General features: G+C 50.3%; 1 protein-coding gene across 10 annotated transcripts in view; it reads right to left on the reverse strand.

The window, feature by feature from the left end:
• BCORL1 (BCL6 corepressor like 1) overlaps window positions 1-22,236 on the reverse strand; it is a 1,509,155-nt gene that overhangs the window by 97,587 nt on the left and 1,389,332 nt on the right. For all 10 annotated transcript variants that reach the window (XM_069612962.1, XM_069612963.1, XM_069612961.1 and 7 more), the window contains one exon: window positions 9,378-9,531. In XM_069612962.1, coding sequence (XP_069469063.1) covers window positions 9,378-9,531 — 154 coding nt within the window. The remainder of the gene's footprint in view (window positions 1-9,377; window positions 9,532-22,236) is intronic.

The raw sequence follows: 22,236 nt of genomic DNA on the forward strand, positions 1-22,236 counted from the left end.
AAACAGAGGCTTCCGAAGGGCGATCACGTCTCGCTGGGTCACTCTGTTATTCTCTGGCAAGTGCATGCTTCACAATATCACAGTTCGCACAGATTCCCCTCATCCAGGCGCAAACGCCAGTTTCACAATTCCCTCAGTTGGGTTTACACGTTCCAAAGTTGACAATTTCTAAATCTCATCAGAAAGCGGGGGGTTCCCTTCCCCTAGCTTTCTCCTGGCATCCCTCTGTCGGGTTCACATTTGCCACAGTTCACATTTCAATAAAAAGACATTCAAGACCCCTTAGGTTCTTTCCTTTACCTAAGTCTGGGTCTCAGCCCCCAGTCAGGCTTTCCCTTAAGCTCTCAGTCAGATTTTGCACTGTTAATTCATCACAATGTTCTAGGGTGCGTTAGGGTTCACATCAATTTGCAGGCATCCCTCAGTCGGGTTCACGTTTGCCTCCACATTGTGTCAAAGACTTACAACTTTCCAAGGAGTTTGGTTTGACCCTCGTATGACCACCTTGACACCTCACGCCGGCCTCCCCCAAGGCCTGTTGGTACTTGTTGTTTCTCCTGGTTCGGGAGAGGGGGCAGCAGCCAGAGACCTTCGAATGAGCACCCACATGGCCCCGGACCAATCTGTCTCTGGTGCCAGTTTTTCTCAGAAAAGTTCACAATCTTCAAAAATATGTTTCTGGACTTCCAGGCCAAGAATGCTCTTGTGATAATTTTGCTCCCACTTCACAGCTCCCCATGTTTTGGGAGCTGTAGGAGCCACAAGGGGGATGTTTCAATGAAGTCAGAGTCTTACCGCCTGCCCCAGTGGAGGAGTTCTGCTACCGGTACCGCCAGGCAACCCCAGCTGCCACTGGTCTTGCCTCCTGAAAGTACAGCTCCTCCTCCACACTGCAGTCTCCTCCCAAATAGCAGGACCAGTGTTTGGGTGTTTTTTTCCAGCTCCAGGTCTTCTGCAGCTCACTAGGGCTTTTGCTTTCTCTCTGGCACCTTCCAGCATCCCCGACATGCTGAAAGTGTGCTTTCCTGCTCCGCCTTTTAGGTATTACCCGAATTGTTCGAGTACAATTGTTCGAATGATACAATTGACCGAATTACAGGGGTCCGAATTGACCTTCTGCACAATTGACTGTATGGTCATTTTTACATATATAATGGGTTGGGGTGGGGTAATAATAATATAAGGGGATTGGGTGGGGGGTTGGATTGGTTGGGGGTATGAGGCGGGGGGGTTCCCCCCACATATATATCCTAATTGACTGTTTAAATTCGGTCAATTGTGTAGAAGGTCAATTGTCATTCGGACAATTTGTATACAACCGCCTTATATGCTGCCTGGGAGAGACAAGTGGAGTCATGTGCAAGTAATTAAAGAGGGAGGCCTGACTTAGCCTGGCCGCTTTAATGGGGGAGTCTGCTGTAGAAAGGGGAAGAGTGTTTTCTGTGTCTGTGGTTCCCTGTTGGTAATCTTCATCCTCCCAAACTCTCTCCTCCTCGTCTCAGTGACTTTAGAAAATAACTATAGGGGAGGAATTATGGGGAAATACGGAAAAATACTGTTAAGAAAAAGGGGATAGTCCTGTTGTCACTCACAGTGAGTTGTCCGTGAGAACGTGTCTGTGTCCGGAAAGGAGGGGTGGTTGAGTTTCTAAATATCCTACCTGGTAGGATGGGAAAAAGGTGTTATAGGGAAGGGGGTACCGCGTCTCACTCTTGGGTGTCCAACTGAGGACCCCTCATTCAGGTGATCCTCCTGATGGATCTAGTTTCTGGGGGTGGACCAAACAGCAATGGCCATGTCCTGGCCACCTGGACAACAGATCCCCGGGGACTAACAGGTGAGACACCTTCAGGTTTCTCACAACAGACGCATCAAAACGGCTTCCCTGGGGCTGCCACCCAATCATATCATTTTCAAGTGTATGATCTACCTGAATCATAAGAGTTTACCATCCTAATAATGGATGTCCATACTTTTTGGCTTTAAGTCAGGTGAGAAACAAAACAAGCCCAACCATCCATGAAGTTTAAATCCCCTATGAAATCCCTCTAGCCCCCGAAGCCACTGTTCAAGCCAGTTTGGATTATATGCCTAGAGGCCTCTACTTCATCAGTCCCTACCTCACCGATAGCCTCTTGGCTTTCACCAGAAGTGGTCAATGAGTTTCTCCCCAACCTGCCTCTGGGAAAACTGATAACAGTAAAGGTGAAGGCATCAATCATCTTCAACTTCTTAACTTGGGAGGTGTAGAGGTGAGGGCGGAAATCTGGCAGGTAGGTGGTCAAATAGGTATGATTGATCTCCTCTCACTGGCATGTACTCCATACAGCACTATTCATGATGGTGCCGAGCTAAACTGTTTAGGCAACCCGCTCTACTCCACGGAGCCGATCTCTGCTCAACAGACCTATAACCAGAGTCTTCAGTTCTCTTGCTTCAATATCTGGAACACCAGACAGCCCTGACATTGCAGCCCTGAGATTGCAGATCTATGGATGCATGCTGCACTGAACGCAAGGAGGAAAGGAGGAGCGGTTCGCTGCTCCCACATTTTTGTGAACATTTCTAACATCTTGCGCCGGAAGGTCCAGAATTCCCCTGACTCCAGGGAGGCTACTGGCACCTGTGGCTCTGTAACAGTGTCAATTACTGGGTATTTTAGTGAAAATCAGCTCTCTGCTTGTTCTTCTCCGTCTTATTCGTGATCATACAATCACGGTGCCTACAAATATTTCAAATACGAAAATGCGAAACCTTTTACTCTGCATTTCACTGATAGCATATGTGGCGGGGGTGAAGATATTAAATAAGGTAAGCAGAGAATGGGGTGGGCTGCCGGGGGGGGGGGCTCTCCCCCACATATACTTGCGAGACTGCGTGCAGGAGAGGCACTGGCTGGCGGGAGGCCACGAGAGACACGAAGAAGAGAGAAGGCGACGGGCGGTTCCCTCCGGAACATCCGCGGGCTGACGACTCCCCATCTGCAACGACCGCCCTCGCAATCGACCCTACATACACGTCCCCGCTGAACGGGAAAAGGCCGCGGAGCACGCCCAAAGGCAGGCAATGTCGCACCCCAAAAGCAAATTAAAAACCGCGACCATGGACTCCTTCACCACGGTCAGGGCGAAACAACAACAGGGGACAGAGGCAGCAGACGACCCGACGCCTAAGGAGGACGATCCGATAAATATGCAAGTGCTACAAGCCATAGCAGCGCTACGAACGTCCATCGAAACCAGGATCGATGAAATGAAGTCTGACATGCAACTGATGAGACAGGACGTCTGTAACATTACAGAAAGGGTGACCACAACGGAGGCAACGCTCCAAGACAATGTTAACGACACCACAGAACTTAAATCTAAGGTCCAAGACCTTGAGTTGCAAGTCTTGCGGCTAGAGGCGCGATCAGAGGACGCTGAAATCCTGGGGGTACCGGAAGACATGGAGGGCCCAGACCCGACCGAATTTGTAGAAACAATGCTATTGCAAGAAATCGGGGCCGGCAAACTGACCCAGGGCTTCTCAATAGAACGGGCCCACAGATCACTTCAGAAGAGGCACCCTCCGGGCTCCCGACCGCGCCCTATTATTGCAAAAGTCTTGAACTTTCGCGACAGAGAGACTATACTGAGATTCTCGAGAGAAGGAGGGGAGATCGAGAAACATGGCGCCAAAATAGTCATTTACCCAGACTATACCCCCGCGGTGCAGCGAGCACAGAACTCATTTGTACAGGTGAAAGCTAGGTTGCGCAAGCTAAACCTCAAGTACATGCTACTGTACCCCTTCCGCCTTAAGGTACTATACAAGGGGAAAGCTATCTTTCTTGAGACTCCGGCAGCGGCAAATATGTGGCTTGAGGTCAACAACCTTGCTGCTGATAAGGAAAGCACTACACATGAAGTCACAGGCCATTGAAAGCACCAAACGACAGGAAAATGAAGGTGTGCACAACTGCCGAATGAATACCAGACTGCATAGGATCTACAACTCTACGTACGCCATGATGGGCAGGAGCGCACCGACCCCTTCAAATTACAACGAAGCCGACGCACCCCCCTGCAACACGTGGAGGCCGACTGCCGACACACCACCCGCACCGGGAGGCCCGGAAAGGCCTGGAAGGACCGGGTGCCCCCAAGCGCTGCAAGTTTGAGGCAACTGCTGGGGGCAGTTTTGAGTTGAAAGGTTTGTTACCCTTATTCACTAGAGTGAGGATTGTTAATGTTAATAAGTCTCCAATTGACACAGAGGGAGGGGGGAAGGGAGGGAGGAAACGATGAGGCTTGTGCCCCAACCCCAACACAGACCGACCCCTGGTTAACAGGTCCAGGCCCGGGGGTGGCAGAGGCGGGGAAAGGGGGGGACAACAGATCCGTTACTAAACCCCTATGGCTGCGACCACCATAAAAATAATGACATGGAATGTAAGGGGCTTAGGGACTTATCTCCGAAGAAGCAGGATTAAAACCTACCTGCACAGAAAAGGGGTAATGATAGCATTACTACAGGAGACACACTGCACGGCGGACTCGGTGGCCAAGCTACAAACACATTTGGGTGGACAGGGGTTTGGTACCACTTATTCTAAATACGCAAGAGGGATCTACACCTGGATTCACCCACAGCTCCCATTCCGGGCGGACAAAACTGAGATAGACCCGGAAGGTAGGTTTGTCATAATTTGGGGATTCATTGAACAAGAAGCAGTATGCATCATGAACTCCTATCTCCCTAACAATAACATACCGTCCTACCTGAACTCACTGTACCCTAGAGTTGCATAGTACAGGAACAATCTTTTTATTTGGGGGGGGGGGATTTTAATTGTGTACATGACCCACGGCTGGACAGATCCACACCACAGCTAGGAGGCCCATCGACCGCTACGACAGCACTATCCGCCATGTTGGGGAGGCTGGAAACGACGGATGTGTGGCGGGAAAAACATCCTGAAGCACGCAAATACTCATTCTACTCATCCCCACATAAGTTACACACAAGACTAGATTATATATTCATAGACAGGGAACTCTTACCCCGGGTGGAGGGAGCACAATACTTGGGGAGGACTATCTCTGATCACTCCCCGCTTCTGATAACATGGAACCACAGAGGGCCCAGACCCCCCCATTCCCATGTGGAAAATGGCCACAGACGCCCTGAGGGACCCAGCCTTCCAAGAAGAATTACGCGATTCTATTGATGCATACCTAGAGGTTAACACCGGTAGTGTAGCTTACAATAGCACAGTGTGGGAGGCTCTAAAGGTGGTAACCAGGGGAGAAGTAATTGCAAAGGCGGGAGGTATCAAGAAGCTGCTCAGGAAAGAACTAGACCTAGTGGAACGGCAGATTGAGCGACTTGAGGCTACCCCCGTAGACACCCAACAGAGGGAAGAGGAGCTTGTGAAACTTAGAGAGCGGAACATAACTGCGTGGAACAGGCTGGAAAAGTTCGACTATACTGCCAGAACAAATAGAGCACATGTAGAGGCCGACAGACCGGGCAGATTACTTGCCTGGCTCTGCCGTAGAGAGCACCCCAAACACCCCACCACCTCACTACAAGATGAGGATGGAAACACACACTGTACGCAGCAGTGCATAAATGACACTTTCACTCGCTTTTACACCCACCTGTATTCACATGAGGAGCAGGTCCCCCATGACCGGTTGATAGAAACACTAGAAGAGATAGGGCTCCCCAGGCTGTCCCCTGAGCAAGCCGACTCCCTAGAAGCAGAAATCACGCCCGAAGACATTACCGATGCAATCAGATCCCTGGCCACAGGCAAAGCACCGGGAACAGACGGGTTGCCCACGAGTTTTTTAAAACGTATGAGCCCTCCCTGTCCCCCCTATTACACGCAGTATACCAGGAGGCATACGAAGAAGGGATACTACCCGAAAGTATGAGGGAGACGCTTGTGATCCGATCCCCAAGCCCAATAAACCGGCAGACCAATGCGACTCATATCGCCCGATTGCAATGTTAAATTATGACGTTAAAATCCTGACTAAGATCTTAGCAAAGCGGCTGTCTAGAATAATAGGAGACATAGTTCACCCAGATCACTGCGGCTTTGTGCCGGGCCGAAATACGTCCATGAACCTACGTAGGCTGCAGCACACTATAGCGCAAACTGATAAAGACAAGGACTCATACGCGCTGCTGTCCCTAGACGCAAGCGTTTGACTCCATTTACTGGGAATGGCTTGTGGTAGTGCTTAGGGAGTTTGGCTTTGGTCCCAGGTTTATCAGGTGGATTAACATCCTGTATGCTAAACCTAAGGCAAGGGTGAAATCTGGGAAGTATGTGTCGGAGGCCTGGGATATATGCAGGGGGACTGGACAGGGTTGTCAACCATCCCCAATGCTTTACATACTGGGACTAGAACCCATAGCTGTCTACTTTAGAAAGCAATTCTTCGATGCAGGCATTAGACTGGGAGACGTGGATCACATCATCTCGCTCTACGCGGATGGCGTTCTCATATACGTCAGGGACCCACACGGCAATGTACCAACCATGTTAGAAGTGCTGGACAATTATTCCAAGGTCTCTGGGATAAGTTTTAGCAGGTCAAAGTCTTGTATGTTCCCCCTAGCGGCCCTGAAAACAGAGAGTTTAGAAGCACTCCCTGAAGTTGGGATCCAGTGGCAGAATACGTCATTTCGCTACCTTGGAGTGCACATTATGCATACCCCCGAGCTAATGCACGAACGAAACACTAAGGCAGCACTCCCCGCCCTGCGCAAATCAATGGCGTTCTGGGCGAAACTCCCCCTCTCGATGATGGGCAGGGTTTCGATAACTAAAATGATCGTTCTCCCACGTTTCCTTTATGGGTTTCAAAATGTACACTACTACATACACAAGCCCTTCTTCCAACTGCTTGAGACCATACTGCAAGAGTTCCTATGGGGGAAAGGCAGGCATAGAATAGCGTTGCAATTGCTAACCCTACCATATAGCAAAGGCGGTATTCAACTTCCAAACCTAGAAAAATATTACATAGCAGCACAGCTTAGTTTTGTGACCAAATGGCTAGACGATGAACCCACATCTGAAACACCATTGCTACAGGCCATGCTGCCCCAATTCCATCTGAAAGAACAGGTCTGGGCACCGTCCAAACTGCTGGGAACTCTACCCTTTTTGGCTGACCTGGGAAGGAAAATTTGGCACAGGGCGAAAATGCTCACTAACTCACGGAACTCCTATACCCCAGAAGTCCCCCTGGTCGCAGACCTATGCACAACACTTTCGGATTTGAAACATATCAGGCTCTGGGAGAGGGAAGGGGTCTACACCTGGTTAGATCTGTATGATGAAGGCACTTTCAGGGAGTTCACCTCGCTGCAGGAGACGGAAGGCATACATACCGGCCAGTTTCTGTGGTACCAAAGAACTCGTGCTGTGGCCCGACGCAAATGGGACTCTTGGCCAATGGATCTAGATACAGACCCACTCCTCACCTTGATGTACAACTTGGGAGAGGGCGGTAAACCCGTTTCGCAAATATATGGCCACCTGATCGACATGCCAAATCCTCGGAGCATGGAAATGAAAAGCAAATGGGAGGAGGATATAGGCCGGGAAATGACTGAAGGGAGTGGAACAGAGCTCTCACATTCCCCAAAACGGTGTCCAGAAACCACAGATTTAGGCAGATTCAGTTGAACATACTACACAGAACTTACCTGACCCCGTGCCGCATAGCACCTTAAATCCCCAGGCACAACCGACCTGCAACTGGTGCAAGGGGGAAAAAGCGGGATCTGATCCACATGTTATGGGAATGTCCCAGGACAAGGGCTCTGTGGGACAGGGTCCAACAAACTTGCGAAAAAGCAGGCCTGAGTAAATATAATTGGACACCCGGCGAGTGCCTCTTAGGAACCTACCCCAGACCAGCCAAACTCAAGCATGCAACAAGGCTCATGGACATATCGTGCATACTGGCCAAAAGAACTATAGCAATGGCCTGGAAGAAACCCATGGGCCCTCAGTTCAAACTATGGCACAAAGAGACTGAACGGTGGGTGCTGGCCGAGACCGTGGCATGGGAGGACTGTGTGGCCAGATCCACGGAGGACTCTAGTATGTCACTCGAGGCATGGAAGGAACTCACCATACACATGTTCCACCCCTCGCATGATAAACCCCCCTGAATCAGAACTTAATCCAGGCCCATGGGGGACCGGTCATAAAGCCAGCAGCAGCGGAAGTACTGCAGAGGATGGAGACCTTGCGGAAGCCTTTCCCCTACTGTAGTTGCCGGATGGTTCCCCTTCGCTCCAACCGTCCCCCCGAAACAGTTAATGATATATGAAACGGACAGAATATGGAGACAGTTATGGTTGTTTTGTTTTTGTAATTTTTTGACGTTAAGTTAAACATATGTTTATATGTATTTGGAATTGGCTCCATTGTACACAACTTGTTTGATATTCTTGAAAAATGCCAATAAACAAATTTGAAAATAAAAAAATCGGAGGCAGCACCACTTAAACCCTGTATACCCTAACTTCCAGTGGGGTCTGCATGGTGGCCCTCGGAGGGCTGCGAGTATTGGTGATACCACATGGCACTGTGTGACCGTGGAACCACGTTTCAAATTCTCTGAGGTCCCAGCCTGCAAGCTAGACTTTTTAAAGATGAGGAATATGCAGGAGAAGATTAAATATATTAGACTAGTGGTTCTACCTGCGTAGTCTCTTTTTAGAGTCTACAAAGGCAATTGTGTGCAACTGGTGTATGGTTTGAACTAGATGAGGGTCTCCTAAACACCTCTATCCACATTTTAAGTGTGCCTTCAAAGAATGAAGTTTGGCTGGCTAATCCCGATTTGACAGCTATCATAGTTTTGAAAAGTGCACAGCTGTGGATTGGAGGGCAGTGTTAAGCCCCCATAACAGTGTATTGCCTGATGTAGGTTGTGGCTCTTTCACTCTAAAATAATGTGAGGTATGATGAGGAGCAGAACAGTAAACCAAGAGCACAGTATAGTGTGCACTGCAAGCCAAGTGAATTGCATGATGGAAGTTGTGTTCCTGATACTCCTCAAGAAGAGAATGCAGAAGACTATCTGACCTTAAGACACTTCTACACATACGTCAAACAACAACAAATATAAGTATTTTCTTAATTTCAATTATTTGATTTGTGATTTCATTATTTATAGACACTCGCCACTACTTAGAATTCAATTTTACTTTTAAGGGCTCATTTTGCACAGACTCCAACAACAACATTTATACACCCCTTTGCCAATAAAGATTACCTTTGTAGATCTTCCTCAGCATTGTTAATCTATCCGTGTTACCTTGTGTATTGACTTAAAATACAGGTAGTTTCCACTTACCCACAGGAGATCGACACTTGGAGATTGTAGCAGGTAAGTAAGGGTATGTCTGAGAATTCAAACAGGAAGCAGTCAGACTCTCCTATTTCTTCATCCTGATCTGAGCCCTCGGGTGGATTGAGCAGAACATCGTACGCAATGTTGTCCTTTTCCTCTGAAAAATTAAATCAGTAAGTTATTTTTCCCTTCTATTTTTTACTGATGAAATAACAAAATGAATGGTCCTTTAAAAAAAAAAAAAAAGAGGAACATACCACACAATTGCAGAAATCATATCTACTCACATTAAATAATTAAAACAAACATAACTTGTAGTAGGTAGTGAATCACATTTTATGATTTAGCTTCATAAAAGGTATAGCTACATCAATGGCCATAGAAGAGTCCAAGTGCTTCCAATGCAATACAATACTAAAGTAAATAAAAGTGATCTCTCCGGGTCACAATTTATTCAGTTGATAAAACAATACCTATGTCCAAGAACTTGTGCCAATTAAGGCATATGGATTTCAAGATATGACCAAATACCTAATATGAAATAGTCTACAGTTTGCTGGCCATATCCAGCTTGAAACAAGTTACTAACCTATAACAGTAGTTTTGCAGAAGTATATTCACATGATGTTCAAATGTACCATCCAGTGTTTAAATGTAGCTTTAGCTCTTCTGTATGTGATATGGCTGTGTAATTAACATCCCGAGAGGACCTAAAGTGCCTGCCCCCCACAATGCTCCTTCAAGCATGTTTACATACATTTACTTTGATTACATAATTGTGCCTGTCTTCTTCAGTGTTTCGTGTCACTGACATGTTATCATATTCTTTTATTACCCCACCCGTCAAGTTGAAGTTGGCTGGGTTGCATCTTTATCCGCAAGCGATATTAAGCAGCAGGTGGACATGCTGTGTAGATCTTGCCAATCAGTATTTAACACCCGTTAGGAAAGGGGATGAGAAATTGAAATTGTGTTAAATGCATTCTTTAAAAATGCCTTTTGCACCAAGTATCTGTATTTGAAGGTGTGCAGTTAAAAAGTCGAAAACATTATGTCGAAAGTCATAATGTCAGAAAAGAAATTTCTAAAAAAAAAAATTAGAATGTTTTATTTACATATTTTTTTTGGGTTCCACAAGTAAATAAAAGAGGTAAAACAAAAAAAAATTACAAAAAAGGGGGTTTGGGGAGAATCCCCCCCCCATTTCGAACAAAAAACAAAAAAAAATAGACATTCAAAAAAAATAAATTCCGACATTATGACTTTCGACATAATGTTATTCGAAAATATCACTATAAACCGTATTTGAATATAGCCACCCTGATGCAGAGCCCATGAGCACACTGGTGACACAGATGATGGGCATAGCTTCCAATATCTGGTGAATTTCTGGTGTTTTGGCGTGTTAAACTGTCACCTTAATGTCACTTCACCTAAAGTTTTGTTATGTTGTATTTCTCACCAGTTGTAATACTAAAATGTTTAATTTGATATCATAATTAATGTTACAAGCAAAGTTGTTCTCCCCATAGGAGCTCCCCCATTGGCCACGGTATACGTCCTCCATTCCCATCTTTGCCACCTGATGAGGCAAATGAAGAGGACATGGGAAGAGGAAAAGAGTTAAGAGGAAGATTCACAGTGACAAGGACGCACCCAAAGGACTGCGATGGTGATGCGTGTAAAGTACTGTCACAAGGTTTGCGTGCAAAACACTGATGAGGATGCGCACAAGGGAATGCGGCAAGCATTCGCACCAGGGGCTGCGGCAAGCATGCGCAAAAGGAGTAATGCAACGATAAAGAAGGAGGCTGGGGTAATGCAACAGATTACTTCCCAATTCCACATCCCAGCTAACAGAGTTAATGTAGTGGATTACCAATTGGGTACTGGGTACAGGGAAAGGGAGATGGGGGATGTTAGGCAGAGTTTGTATGCAGTACCCTTGGGGACCACTACACACAACTAGGACTACAGGTGTAAGCAAACCAACCTTCGGTATAAGTCTGTACTAGACAGTTTTGGCAGTGGTCCCCAAGGGTACTGCATACAAACTTTGGTGGCAAACGGTGAGGATAAATTGTAGCGTTGTTACATTGACAGTTCTGCTTTACTTTAATAGTAACCTTCACAAGGCTAAGCACCACTAGAAAAGCAATTTTATCATGCCTGATATGAATAACTTCAGACAGGAAGCCCTGATCATTTTAACAGTAGATCAACTGAAGGAAATGTGTAAGGTCGGGAACCTCCCCGCTAAAGGAAATAAACATGAATTGATTGAAAGATTGTTGAATTATCAAAGTCTGAGAAGTGGGTCTGTTACTCCTACTCCTTCAGCAAATGTTGAAAATGTTGAGGATGATAATGATTTCAGAGTCTAACTCTAATGTTTTTGAGGAACAAGAAGAGTTAGAGGAGTCTCAGGGTGTGAGCCCCTCTGCACCTCAACAAGCTATTAGGCCTCAACCTTTAGCCCACAGGGACCCTACCAGGTCCTGTACTGAGTCCAGAAGGAACAAGTTACTTACCTGTAACTGTTGTTCTCCAGCATGGGTCTGGCATGGATTCACATGCTCATGAATATTCCCCGTCGTCAGGCTGGGAATCCTCGGTAAAGAAAAAACCAGTATCAGTTTCGTTTCTGATCTGTCTTTCGTAGTAATAACCAATCACTGGTCTCTGCGTCATACTGACCACAGCCAATGACTGCCCTCTACCTAAGCACCGCCTCTGGCAGCCATCTTCAGATTTGGAAGCACGTGAAGTGGCAGTATGACCAAGTGAAGAGCCGCAGAGGGGTAGGCGGGAGGGTTCGCATGTGAATCCATGCCAGACCCATGCTGGAGAACAACAGTTACAGGTAAGTAACTTGTTCCTTCTCCAGCATGGGGTCTGGCATGGATTCACATGCTCATGAATAAAGAATACATAGCAGTACACACATGCACAACCACGGGAGGTGGCAAAGGCTCAACATTAAGCATCACATCAACTCAACATTAAGCATCTTACCTCCTCACCAGGCTCACCTCAGGCGAACAGGTTGCGCAGCACTGCTTGGCCGACCCTGGACTCCTCCCTGGAATCCCGGTCGACGCAGTAGAATTTCGTGAAGGTGTGCGTCGACCTCCACGTAGCAGCCCTGCATATGTCCAGCAGGGGCACACCAGATAGGAACGCCGTGGTAGCTGCGATCGCTCTGGTGGAATGGGCTCTCGGACGGCCAGGCAGCGGTCGGTTTGCCAACCGGTGACAGCACATGATACAGCCGGAGAGCCATCTGGAGATGGAAGCCTTCGAGAGAGCCTTCCCCTGATTGACAGGTCCAAAGTTCACAAAGAGTTGTGACGTCTTCCGAAAACCCTTAGTGCGGTCCACGTAGAACTTCAGCGCTCTAGCTACATCCAGCGAGTGCAAAGTCCTCTCAGCCGGCGATGAAGGCGACGGGAAGAAAACAGGTAACACCAAGGGTTCGTTGAGATGGAAGTCCGACGGTACCTTGGGCATGAAGGAGGGGTGCGTCCTGAGCACTACCCTCGTGTCGTGGAAAGTCAAGTACGGGGCCTTGCAGGAAAGGGCCTGGATCTCTCCCACTCGTCGTGCGGAGGTGATGGCCACAAGAAAGGCTGTTTTCCACGATAGAAACATCAACGGGGCCGAGTGCAGAGGCTCGAACGGAGGTCCCATGAGCTTGGTCAGCACCACGTTGAGCTCCCACGCCGGGGCCGGAGCCTTCACCGGCGGGAACGATCTGAACAGTCCCTTCATGAACTCTTTCACCAGACGATGAGACCACAAGGACGTCCGCCCCGTGGTTCTGGTGTATCGGGAGATCGCAGCAAGATGAATCTTGATGGACGCGTGTGCCAGACCAGCTTTGGCCAGCGTCAGCAGGTACGGCAGTACTTGGGGAGCCGTAATCCGTAGAGGGTTAATCTTCTGTGCGTGGCACCAGACACAGAACCTCTTCCATTTGTGTCCGTAGCATTTAAGAGTCGAGGACGCCCTGGCCTTTGCAAGAACCTCGCTGCAATCGGCCGGTATGTCGTATCCTCCAAACTCTAGCGTTGCAGGAGCCAGGCCTGCAAGTTCAGCGACTTCGGGTCGTGGTGGAGGATGGCGCCTCCTTCCCTGGAGAGTAGATCCGCGTCCGCCGGCAGCTTGATCGGCGGGGACGCTGACAAGTCCAGAAGGTCCGGGAACCATATCTGCCTCGGCCACGCAGGTGCGACGAGGATCATCCTGCACCGTGACCTCTTGAGCTGGTTGACGAGCCGGATTAGCAGAGGCAAAGGAGGGAACGCGTAGAGGAACAGGCCCTCCCAGGGGAACGAGAAAGCATCGCCCATGCTCCTCGCCTGGGGAAACCTGCTGGCGAACCTCCGGCACTTGGTGTTCGTCGCCGTCGCGAACAGGTCGATCTGGGGTGTGCCCCACCGTCGGAAGAGGCGATCCACCAGATCCTGCCGTAGTTCCCACTCGTGGCACGAGCGCAGCTCCCTGCTGAGTGAGTCGGCGATGGTGTTTTTTATCCCTGCCAGATGAAACGGCACCAGAAAAATCCCTTGGGCGACGGCCCAATGCCACAGGTCCTGCGCCTCCTTGGACAGCGCTGGGGACCTGGTTCCGCCCTGTTTCCTGATGTAAAACATGGTGGTGGTGTTGTCGGTGAAGATCCTCACCACCTTGCCCTTGAGGGACGGAAGGAAGGACCTGAGGGCCGAAAACACTGCACGGAGCTCCAGGACGTTGATATGCAGGGACTTCTCCGTCGGGAGCCAGAGTCCCCTTGCGTGCAGATTTTCGGTGTGCGCTCCCCACCCTTCCAGGGAGGCATTCGTGGTCACAGTCTCCTGGTGGGCTGGGGTCTGGAAGTCCATGCCCGCCGTCAGATGCGCGCGGGTGCCCCACCACCGTATCGCTCGTCGGAACTCTCGTCGAGCTTGATCCTTTCCTCGAAGCTGCCCGTCGTCTGGATCCAGCGCGCATCCAGGAATTCTTGCAACGGGCGCATCCGGAGCCTGCACATGGGGATGAGGTAGATGCAGAAAGACATCATCCCGAGGAGGGACTTGATGGACCTCACTTTGGCCGTCGGCCACCAACATCCGTTGCACCTTGCCCAAGATGGTCCTGGTCCTCTCCTCCGACGGGGAGGCCAGAAGGGACACTGTGTCGAGCCTCGCTCCCAGAAACAGTGCGACTTGCGCGGGCACCAGGTGGGATTTGGCGTAGTTCACGGAGAATCCCAGGTCCGTGAGGAGTTGGACGGTCCTTGCCGTGTGGACCACGGCGAGCTCCCTCGTCTTGGCGCGGATGAGCCAGTCGTCCAGGTAGGGGTAGACGTGAATCCCCTCGCGGCGCAGCTGCGCCGCCACCGGTGCGAGGCACTTGGTGAATACCCTGGGTGCCGACCGTAGTCCGAAGGGAAGGGCTTTGAACTGGTAATGACGCCCTTGGACCACGAATCTGAGGAATTTTCGGTGCCCCTTTAGGATGGGAATGTGGAAGTAGGCATCCTCCAAATCCAACGACGATAGGAAGTCTCCTTCCTCCAGCTGACCCAGGACGTGCTGGAGGGTGACCATCCGGAACTTCTGCGCCTTGATGAACTTGTTCAGACGTCGCAGGTCTAGGATGGGGCGCCATCCTCCCGTCTTCTTCTTCACGAGGAAGTATCGCGAGTAGACTCCGGAGCCCCGAAGCCTCTTTGGGACGAGTTCGATGGCGCCCTTTCTGAGCATCGCCTTCACCTCCAGGAGAAGTTGAGGGACGTGTAGTTCTTTCCTGGCCACGGGGGGGACGCGCGGGCACCTTCTTTGAAACTCGAGCGCGTGGCCCCGGGCCAGGGCGTCCAGCACCCAACGGTCGGTGGAGATGGACTCCCACACGCTGACGAAGCCCGCCAGCCGGCCTCCCACCGGGGTGCTTCGGTGGGGGCCCGACCCCACGGCCGGTTCAATCCTGCTTGGACGCGGCCTTGCCGCCTTGACCTCCTTGGCGACGACGGCGGGGTCCGCTAGACTTGCCTCGTCCTCTGTAGGCCTCTTGCGACGACGAGCGGGCCGCTTGACGGTAGGAAGCGAAACCGCCGCCGGAACCTTTGGAGGCGCCCTTGCCTCCGCCGCTCCGAAAGGGCGTTCGTCGTTGCTGCAGGACTCCAAGGGCCCGGGCCGTCTCAGTATCCGCCTTGATGGCCTGAAGGGGATCGTCTACTGTCTTCCCAAACAGGTTGTTCCCGTCGAAGGGCATGTCCAGGACTCTGGTCTGGACGTCCTGCCGAAAGTCCGTAGCTTTGAGCCATCCACGACGTCGAAGGCAAACGCCGTTGCCCAGCTGGCGGAACCCAGTGTCGGCGATGTCCGTCGCCACGGTGATAGCGTGGTCCGACGCCACCTCACCTTCCTGCAGGATCTCCAGGCCCTCCGCCCTCTTGTCGTCCGGCAGAAAATCCAGCAGGGGAGCTATCTTGTACCAGAGCTCCCTGTCGTAGCGGGCCACGATAGCCAAGGCGTTGGCCGCTTTAATCGTCGTCGCTGCCGACGAGATGACTCTACGTCCCATAGCATCCAATTTCTTTCCCTCGCCGTCCGGCGGGGAAGTCGATGTGGAGGCCGCACCCCCCCCCCGCTTTCTTCCTGGCTGCCGCGGAGACGACGGAGTCCGGGGTAGGCTGCGCCCGGAGGCATAGGGGGGCCGTGTCCGGGACCCGGTACTTTTTCTCGTACCGGTCTCTTCTAGCTGGCGTCGTGGAAGGGTTCTTGAGGAGGGAAAGCCCCTCATCCCAAATGTCGTCCAACAGAGGCACTGCGAGGACCGTCTTCCTCTTGGCCTCGCGCCGCTGATAAAGGAAGCCTTCCTTTTTCTTCTCCTCAGGGCAGAGTTGGAAAAGCTCGGAAGCCCTGGAGATCATGGAGTGGAAAGATCCGATCTCGTCAGGCGGAGAAGCCCTGGTGGGAGGCGACGACGGAAAATCCTCGTCGTATGCCTCGTCGTCCGTACCCGTCGCTGCCGTGTCAGTCCCCGTATCATCCCCTCGGGTGGACGGGGAGGAGGGCTGGACGGGGCGCGACGGTTGAAAAGGAGGTGGTGGATGGATCCTTCTTTTCTTGGTAGGGGGAACACCAGAAGGTCCCGGTTCTGGATCCCCCGACGGGAGAGGTTCCTCCGTCGGTAACGGTAGCCTCGTCCTTATCTCGGAGCATAAGGACTGTATGGCCAACAAAATGGCCGCCGAGTTGTCTTGCGGCGCTGGCAGAGGGGAATCCGACGGGCGAGCAGGGGCCCCGTCGGTATCCTCGACGATGTCGTCGTCGTCACCTGCGTCGGGGTCCATTCCGACGGGCTGGCCTTCTTCCACGCCTAGGCCGTGGCTTAAGACCTCGATCAGCTCCTCTTCTGAGGTTGAGGCCGAATCTACGACGACGCCCTGCCCCCCCTTCTTCTTCCCCACGGAGGGTTTCACGGGGGTCCTATCGATGGGCACAAAGGAAGACTCCCTCCGAGGAGGCAGGGAGATTCTGGGCCCTGAGGTCGCCACCACTGGTGCAGCCACCACAGGCTGAGCCAGGGCCGCCGCGACCGTTTCGATAGAGGGCTTGGTCGGATGGATCAAGGCCTTCACCACCTTAGGTGCGCTCACCGCCTTATCCTTGAGGGAGGGGGCACTGCCACGCTCCTCCTCTGCCTTAGAGCTCGACCGGGGCCTCTCCAGGAGCTTCGCCGGGTGCTCGGCCTTCCTCTTACCCGACCAAGAGCGTTGGCTCGTGGTTGATGGTGCCGGGGAGGGTGCGCCCTGCCTGGCGCCCGTAGAGCCCGACCGTTCGGCGCTCCCGGTGCCAGCGGACTCGCGGTGCTTGGCCTTATGTTGGGCCCCCGTCGCCGGGGCGCCCTCAAAGGTCTTAGAAGACCGCTCGGATTTCTTCTTCTTCTCGCCAGACGGGCTCTTACCCTCCAGCCAGTTGGCGAGACGTTGATGGCGGTCCTTCATGGTCCGTTCCGACATGTTGCCGCAAAACGCACATTCCTTCTCCACGTGCGTCTTGTCCTCATGAAGGCAGTAAAGGCAGAAAGAGTGTTCGTCCTCCTTGAAGACGTTCTGCAGCTGGCATCCAGGGCAGACCCTGAACAGCTTTCCGGGCGTCGAGCTTCCCTTCTCCTGGGCCATCTCCGAGACCGGGCCTGAGAAGCTTCTGGAGTTCTCCGAAGTGTAGCTCGACGAAATCTTCACCCTTGAGGGGCGCAGACGAATCCGACACGGGTCCCCGTTGATCGGATGTAGGATCGGTGGAGCTTGAGGCTCTTTTGACCGAAAGAATCGAAGTTTTTGTGAAAAAAGCGCGAAAAATAGCACTAACGCTCGAGAGCAATAGCACGAGGATCCCAACACATGAACGTGCGGTAAAAATCTGAAGATGGCTGCCAGAGGCGGTGCTTAGGTAGAGGGCAGTCATTGGCTGTGGTCAGTATGACGCAGAGACCAGTGATTGGTTATTACTACGAAAGACAGATCAGAAACGAAACTGATACTGGTTTTTTCTTTACCGAGGATTCCCAGCCTGACGACGGGGAATATTCATGAGCATGTGAATCCATGCCAGACCCCATGCTGGAGAATGTGTGTCTCTTGAAATAATGAGACTTGAGTTAGAATTCAAAAGATTACAGATTCAAGCTGAAAACCAGCATCATGAACTCAAACTAAGGGAAATGGAAATGCAACATGCTCTTGAAATGAAGAAATTGTCTCTTGAAAATGTTTCTATCCCAGAGTCTTCTAGGTCTTCCAGTCCCAAGAGTCCTCACATGCCTAAGGAAGCTGTGAGTATGTATGAGGTGAAGCTTGATATTTTGGATTGGTTGGCTGCTTTTGAGTATAACTATGGGATTCAGGGTTTCACAGGGAATCAGTTGATTCCTTGGATTTTGTCCAAGTTGCAACTGATGCTGTAATGGAGGTGGAGGCACTTGAAAGATTGGAGTATGAAAATGTGAAGCTAGCTTTGATAGCTAGATTTGGGAAAACTCCTTAGTACTCTAAGAGGTTTAGGACCCTCAGAAAGCATGATGGTACCCCTTGGGCTACCTGGGTGTGTGAATGTTTGAAGAACATAGATGGTTGGGTAAAGGGTTAGAGAGTTAACACTTTTGAAGGAATGAGATATCTATTTTTGTTAGAATCTATTTTTGATGCCTGCTCTCCTAAACTGAGACAGCATTTGGCTGACTAAAGAGATTGATCCCAAGAAACTAGTAAAAACTACTGACTTGTTGGTTGCCAACAGGGCTACTCACAAGGTTTCTTGGGCAACTCAGAAAAAGGATGAAGGGAAGCAGCAAAAGAAAGATGGCAAAGGGAATTCTAATACCTCCAATCCAAAAGAGGGCCCCAAACAGAAAAAGGGTACGCCACAAGGGAATCCGAATCAGGCTAGTGAAACCTATGGTGCCAAACCAGAGGGAGGGGTCAGAAGAAGCTCCCGTTTGTCAAAACATTTGGAAAATGTTATGCTTGTGGGTCAACTGACCATGTGAAAGGGGATCCCAGATGCAAGGATAAACCTTCAGGGGTCCACACTGCCTCCTTAGCCTTTTCCCCAGAGGGAGAAGTACATATGGCCAGTGGAATCTTTCAACTACTGGCTGAAGACCCCATTGGAGTCTCTGCCAGTGTTTCTTTAGTGTCCCTGGGTCTGTGGGAACAGCAGAATTTAGATGTCTATAATTCTATTCTAGATAGCACAAAGAAATATTACAAGGACAGTGTACTTGTATATGGTCAGGAGACCCCTGCCATTAGAGACACTGGGGCCACCATGACAGTGATGGATGCAACTTTTTTCAAACCAGAGGATGTTGCTAAGGCACCCAAAGGCCTCACTAAGCTTGCTGGAGTCCCTGTCCAACTCCAAGACTGCCAACTCTCATCCAGTGCAACAACATGAATGTCAGAATACCGGTTAGTGTACAAAGTGAGCTGCCTGGGAGAGTCCTGCTGGGGAATGACTTAAAAACTCTTGGAATTGTATCAAGCACCCCCAGGCCTCCCAGTAAAATGAAACAGGAACAGACGCAGAAGGCCAGAGAGAGTACCTCAAAAGACTCAAGGTTATTACAGAGAACCTATAACATCCAGTCCACAGGAAATTCCAACTTCCATTTCCAAGAAAGAGACAAAGGAGAAACCCAAGGTCTCAAGGAAAAAGAAAGGTGGCATTCCTGTGCATCCAACAAGGACATCCCCGAGAGCACTGTCCAAAGTCACACCTGTGACTACTCCATCAGCTGAGGCTGAATGTGAGACAAAACCAGGAGAGGTTGAATCCACTGCTGAAGATTCAGAACTGGAAGAAGACCTTTCCCCTGTTGGACATCTGGATCCTAAAGACCATCATGAGCTGCAGTCTTTACTGGCAGAAGGTGGTCGCTGTAGGGCAGACTTCAGCAGAGGTCAAAGAGTGTGTCCTACTCTTGAAGGACTTTGCCAACAGGCAGCTTCCCAGCTGGACGGGCAAGATCCAGGGAAGCACAGGATGTACTGGGGAGATGGCCTCTTCTACAGTGAACCTACTGAGTCTATCCCAGGGGACAACAGAAGACTTGTTGTGCCCCAGGAGATAAAGACACCAGTTCCTACAGTTAGCCCATGAGATTCCTTTGGTTGGCCACTTAGGTTTTAAGAAGACCAAGGAAAGGATTTCTCTGTATTTCTAATGGCTTAAGTTGGGGTCTGAGGTAGATAAATTCTGTACTAGCGGTCACACTTGTCAGATATCTGACAAGAGTGGAGCCAAGAATGTGGCACCTTTGGTGCCTCTCCCAGTGGTGGGTGTCCCTTTTGAGAGGGTAGGAATTGACATTGTTGGTCGCTTAGACCCTCCAACCTCTTCAGGCAATCGATTTATATTGGTTGTAGTAGAGCATGCTACTAGGTATCCTGAAGCCATACCTATGAGGACTGTTACTGCTCAGGCGGTTGCTAAGGAACTACTTGGTATTTTTACCAGGGTAGGTTTTCCTAAGGAAGTCATCTCTGACAGGGGATCAAACTATGTCCCACTACATGCAGGCCACGTGGAAAAACTGTGGAGTGACTTACAAGTTCTCAAATGCCTACCATCCCCAGACGAATGGGTTGGTAGAGAGGTTTAATAGAACTATGAAGAGCATGATAGCTGCTTTAGAGGAACCCCTTAGAAGAAAGTGGGACCTTCTACTGCCATGCATTCTCTTTGCTTATAGAGAAGTCCCTCAGGATGGAGTTGGATTTAGTACCTTTGAGCTCCTCTATGGTCATCCAGTTAGAGGTCTGTTGGCCCTAATTTAGGAGGGGTTGGAGAGTGCGTCTTCTCCCAAGCCAGTGAGAGTCACTGACTATGTGCTAGGTCTCCGGAAGAGAATGACACACAGAAGCATCTGATAACTTCAAAGCAGGTCAGGCTCTGTTGAAGCATTGGCACGACCAGAAGGCCAACATGGTTGAGTTTACACAAGACCAGCAAGTTCTAGTTATGGTACCTACAAGGCAGAGGGTATTACAGGACAAATGGATTGGACCCTTCAAGGTTGTGGGAAAACCTGGAGAGGTCAATTATTTGGTGGACTTGGGCAACCCTAAGGAGGCACCCAGGGTCTTTCACACCAACTGTCTAAAAGCCTATGTCTCTAGACCAGAAGTGGGAGCTTTGCTTCTAGCTTCTGCTCAAAAGGAGGAGGAGAGTGAACCTCTACCGGACATCCTTAGGGGACAACCTTAGATGGGAAGATAGGAATTCATCTCTCTTCTAATCTGACACTGGAACAGCAGCAGGAGTGCAAATCTCTGTTAAATCAGTTTGCCCCTCTGTTTTCACTATCACCAGGCTTGATCCCTTGGGGCCAGAATGATATTCTCACTGGTGACTGTTTACCTGTTAAAAGTAGAGGTTACAGGATGTCAGATCATGTAAGAACCAACATAAAGGAAGAAGTCAACAAGATGCTTGATCTCGGGGTAACAGAGCCATCTACCAATCCATGGTCTAGTCCAGTTGTACTTGTCACAGTACTTGCCCCCAGACATCAGGAACAGACCAACCCACCCAGGATACTGGCATCCATGGGGACCTTTAAGGCCCCAAAGGATTCCCTAACGGCTTCCTAGACTCGGTCCTGGCACCAGGCTCATGCTGCCATCACAAGTAAGGCAGGTTTCAAAGGAAGAGAATCACGTGCAGACCAGTCTGAGGCAGGCTGAAGGGACTTTACCGGAGGACTACTTGCTAGGGTGTGGTTGGAGGGACTACTTTACCTGGGAACTACTTCTTGAAAGCTATATAAACCACGCCCTCAGAACAGAACACGCTATGCTGCACTCCTGCAGCGTAACGCTCACCATGTCTTAACTTCAGGCCTGTCTTCAGCCATGCCCATCCAGTTCTTCACGAGCTACCTGCAAAGGAAGGAAGAGCGAGGAGAAACCAGAACAAGGCTCTTACCTCATGCTCCATCTCGATCGCTCTGGAGTTTTTGTTTCTGCTGAGCTGAAAAGGAAAAGACATCAGGTTAGCCGCGCAGACCACGTAAACTACATTGCTATCCTGCGCAACGCTAATACTCACCAGAGGGCAGCTCATCCCAACGATCCATCGAAGCACCATCAATTGATCGCCGCTCGGAAGTGCTGCACCTGTTGAACACAAAGAAGACATCAGGTTAGCTGTGCATTGGGTAAAGGCCTCATTGGACATTTAAATCTTACGCAGCGCTACTACTCACCTGAAGGCTGCATTTCCTAGCGGTCCCGCAAGCCATCATCACGCGATCTCTGTCCCGGAGACAGCACCTGCAGAATACAAAAGAACAGCAGGTTAGTTGCGCA

This window comes from Ambystoma mexicanum, chromosome 5p (genome assembly GCF_040938575.1).
Source record: "Ambystoma mexicanum isolate Mex_15411 chromosome 5p, UKY_AmexF1_1, whole genome shotgun sequence".
In the NCBI taxonomy this organism is placed as follows: Eukaryota; Metazoa; Chordata; class Amphibia; order Caudata; family Ambystomatidae; genus Ambystoma; species Ambystoma mexicanum.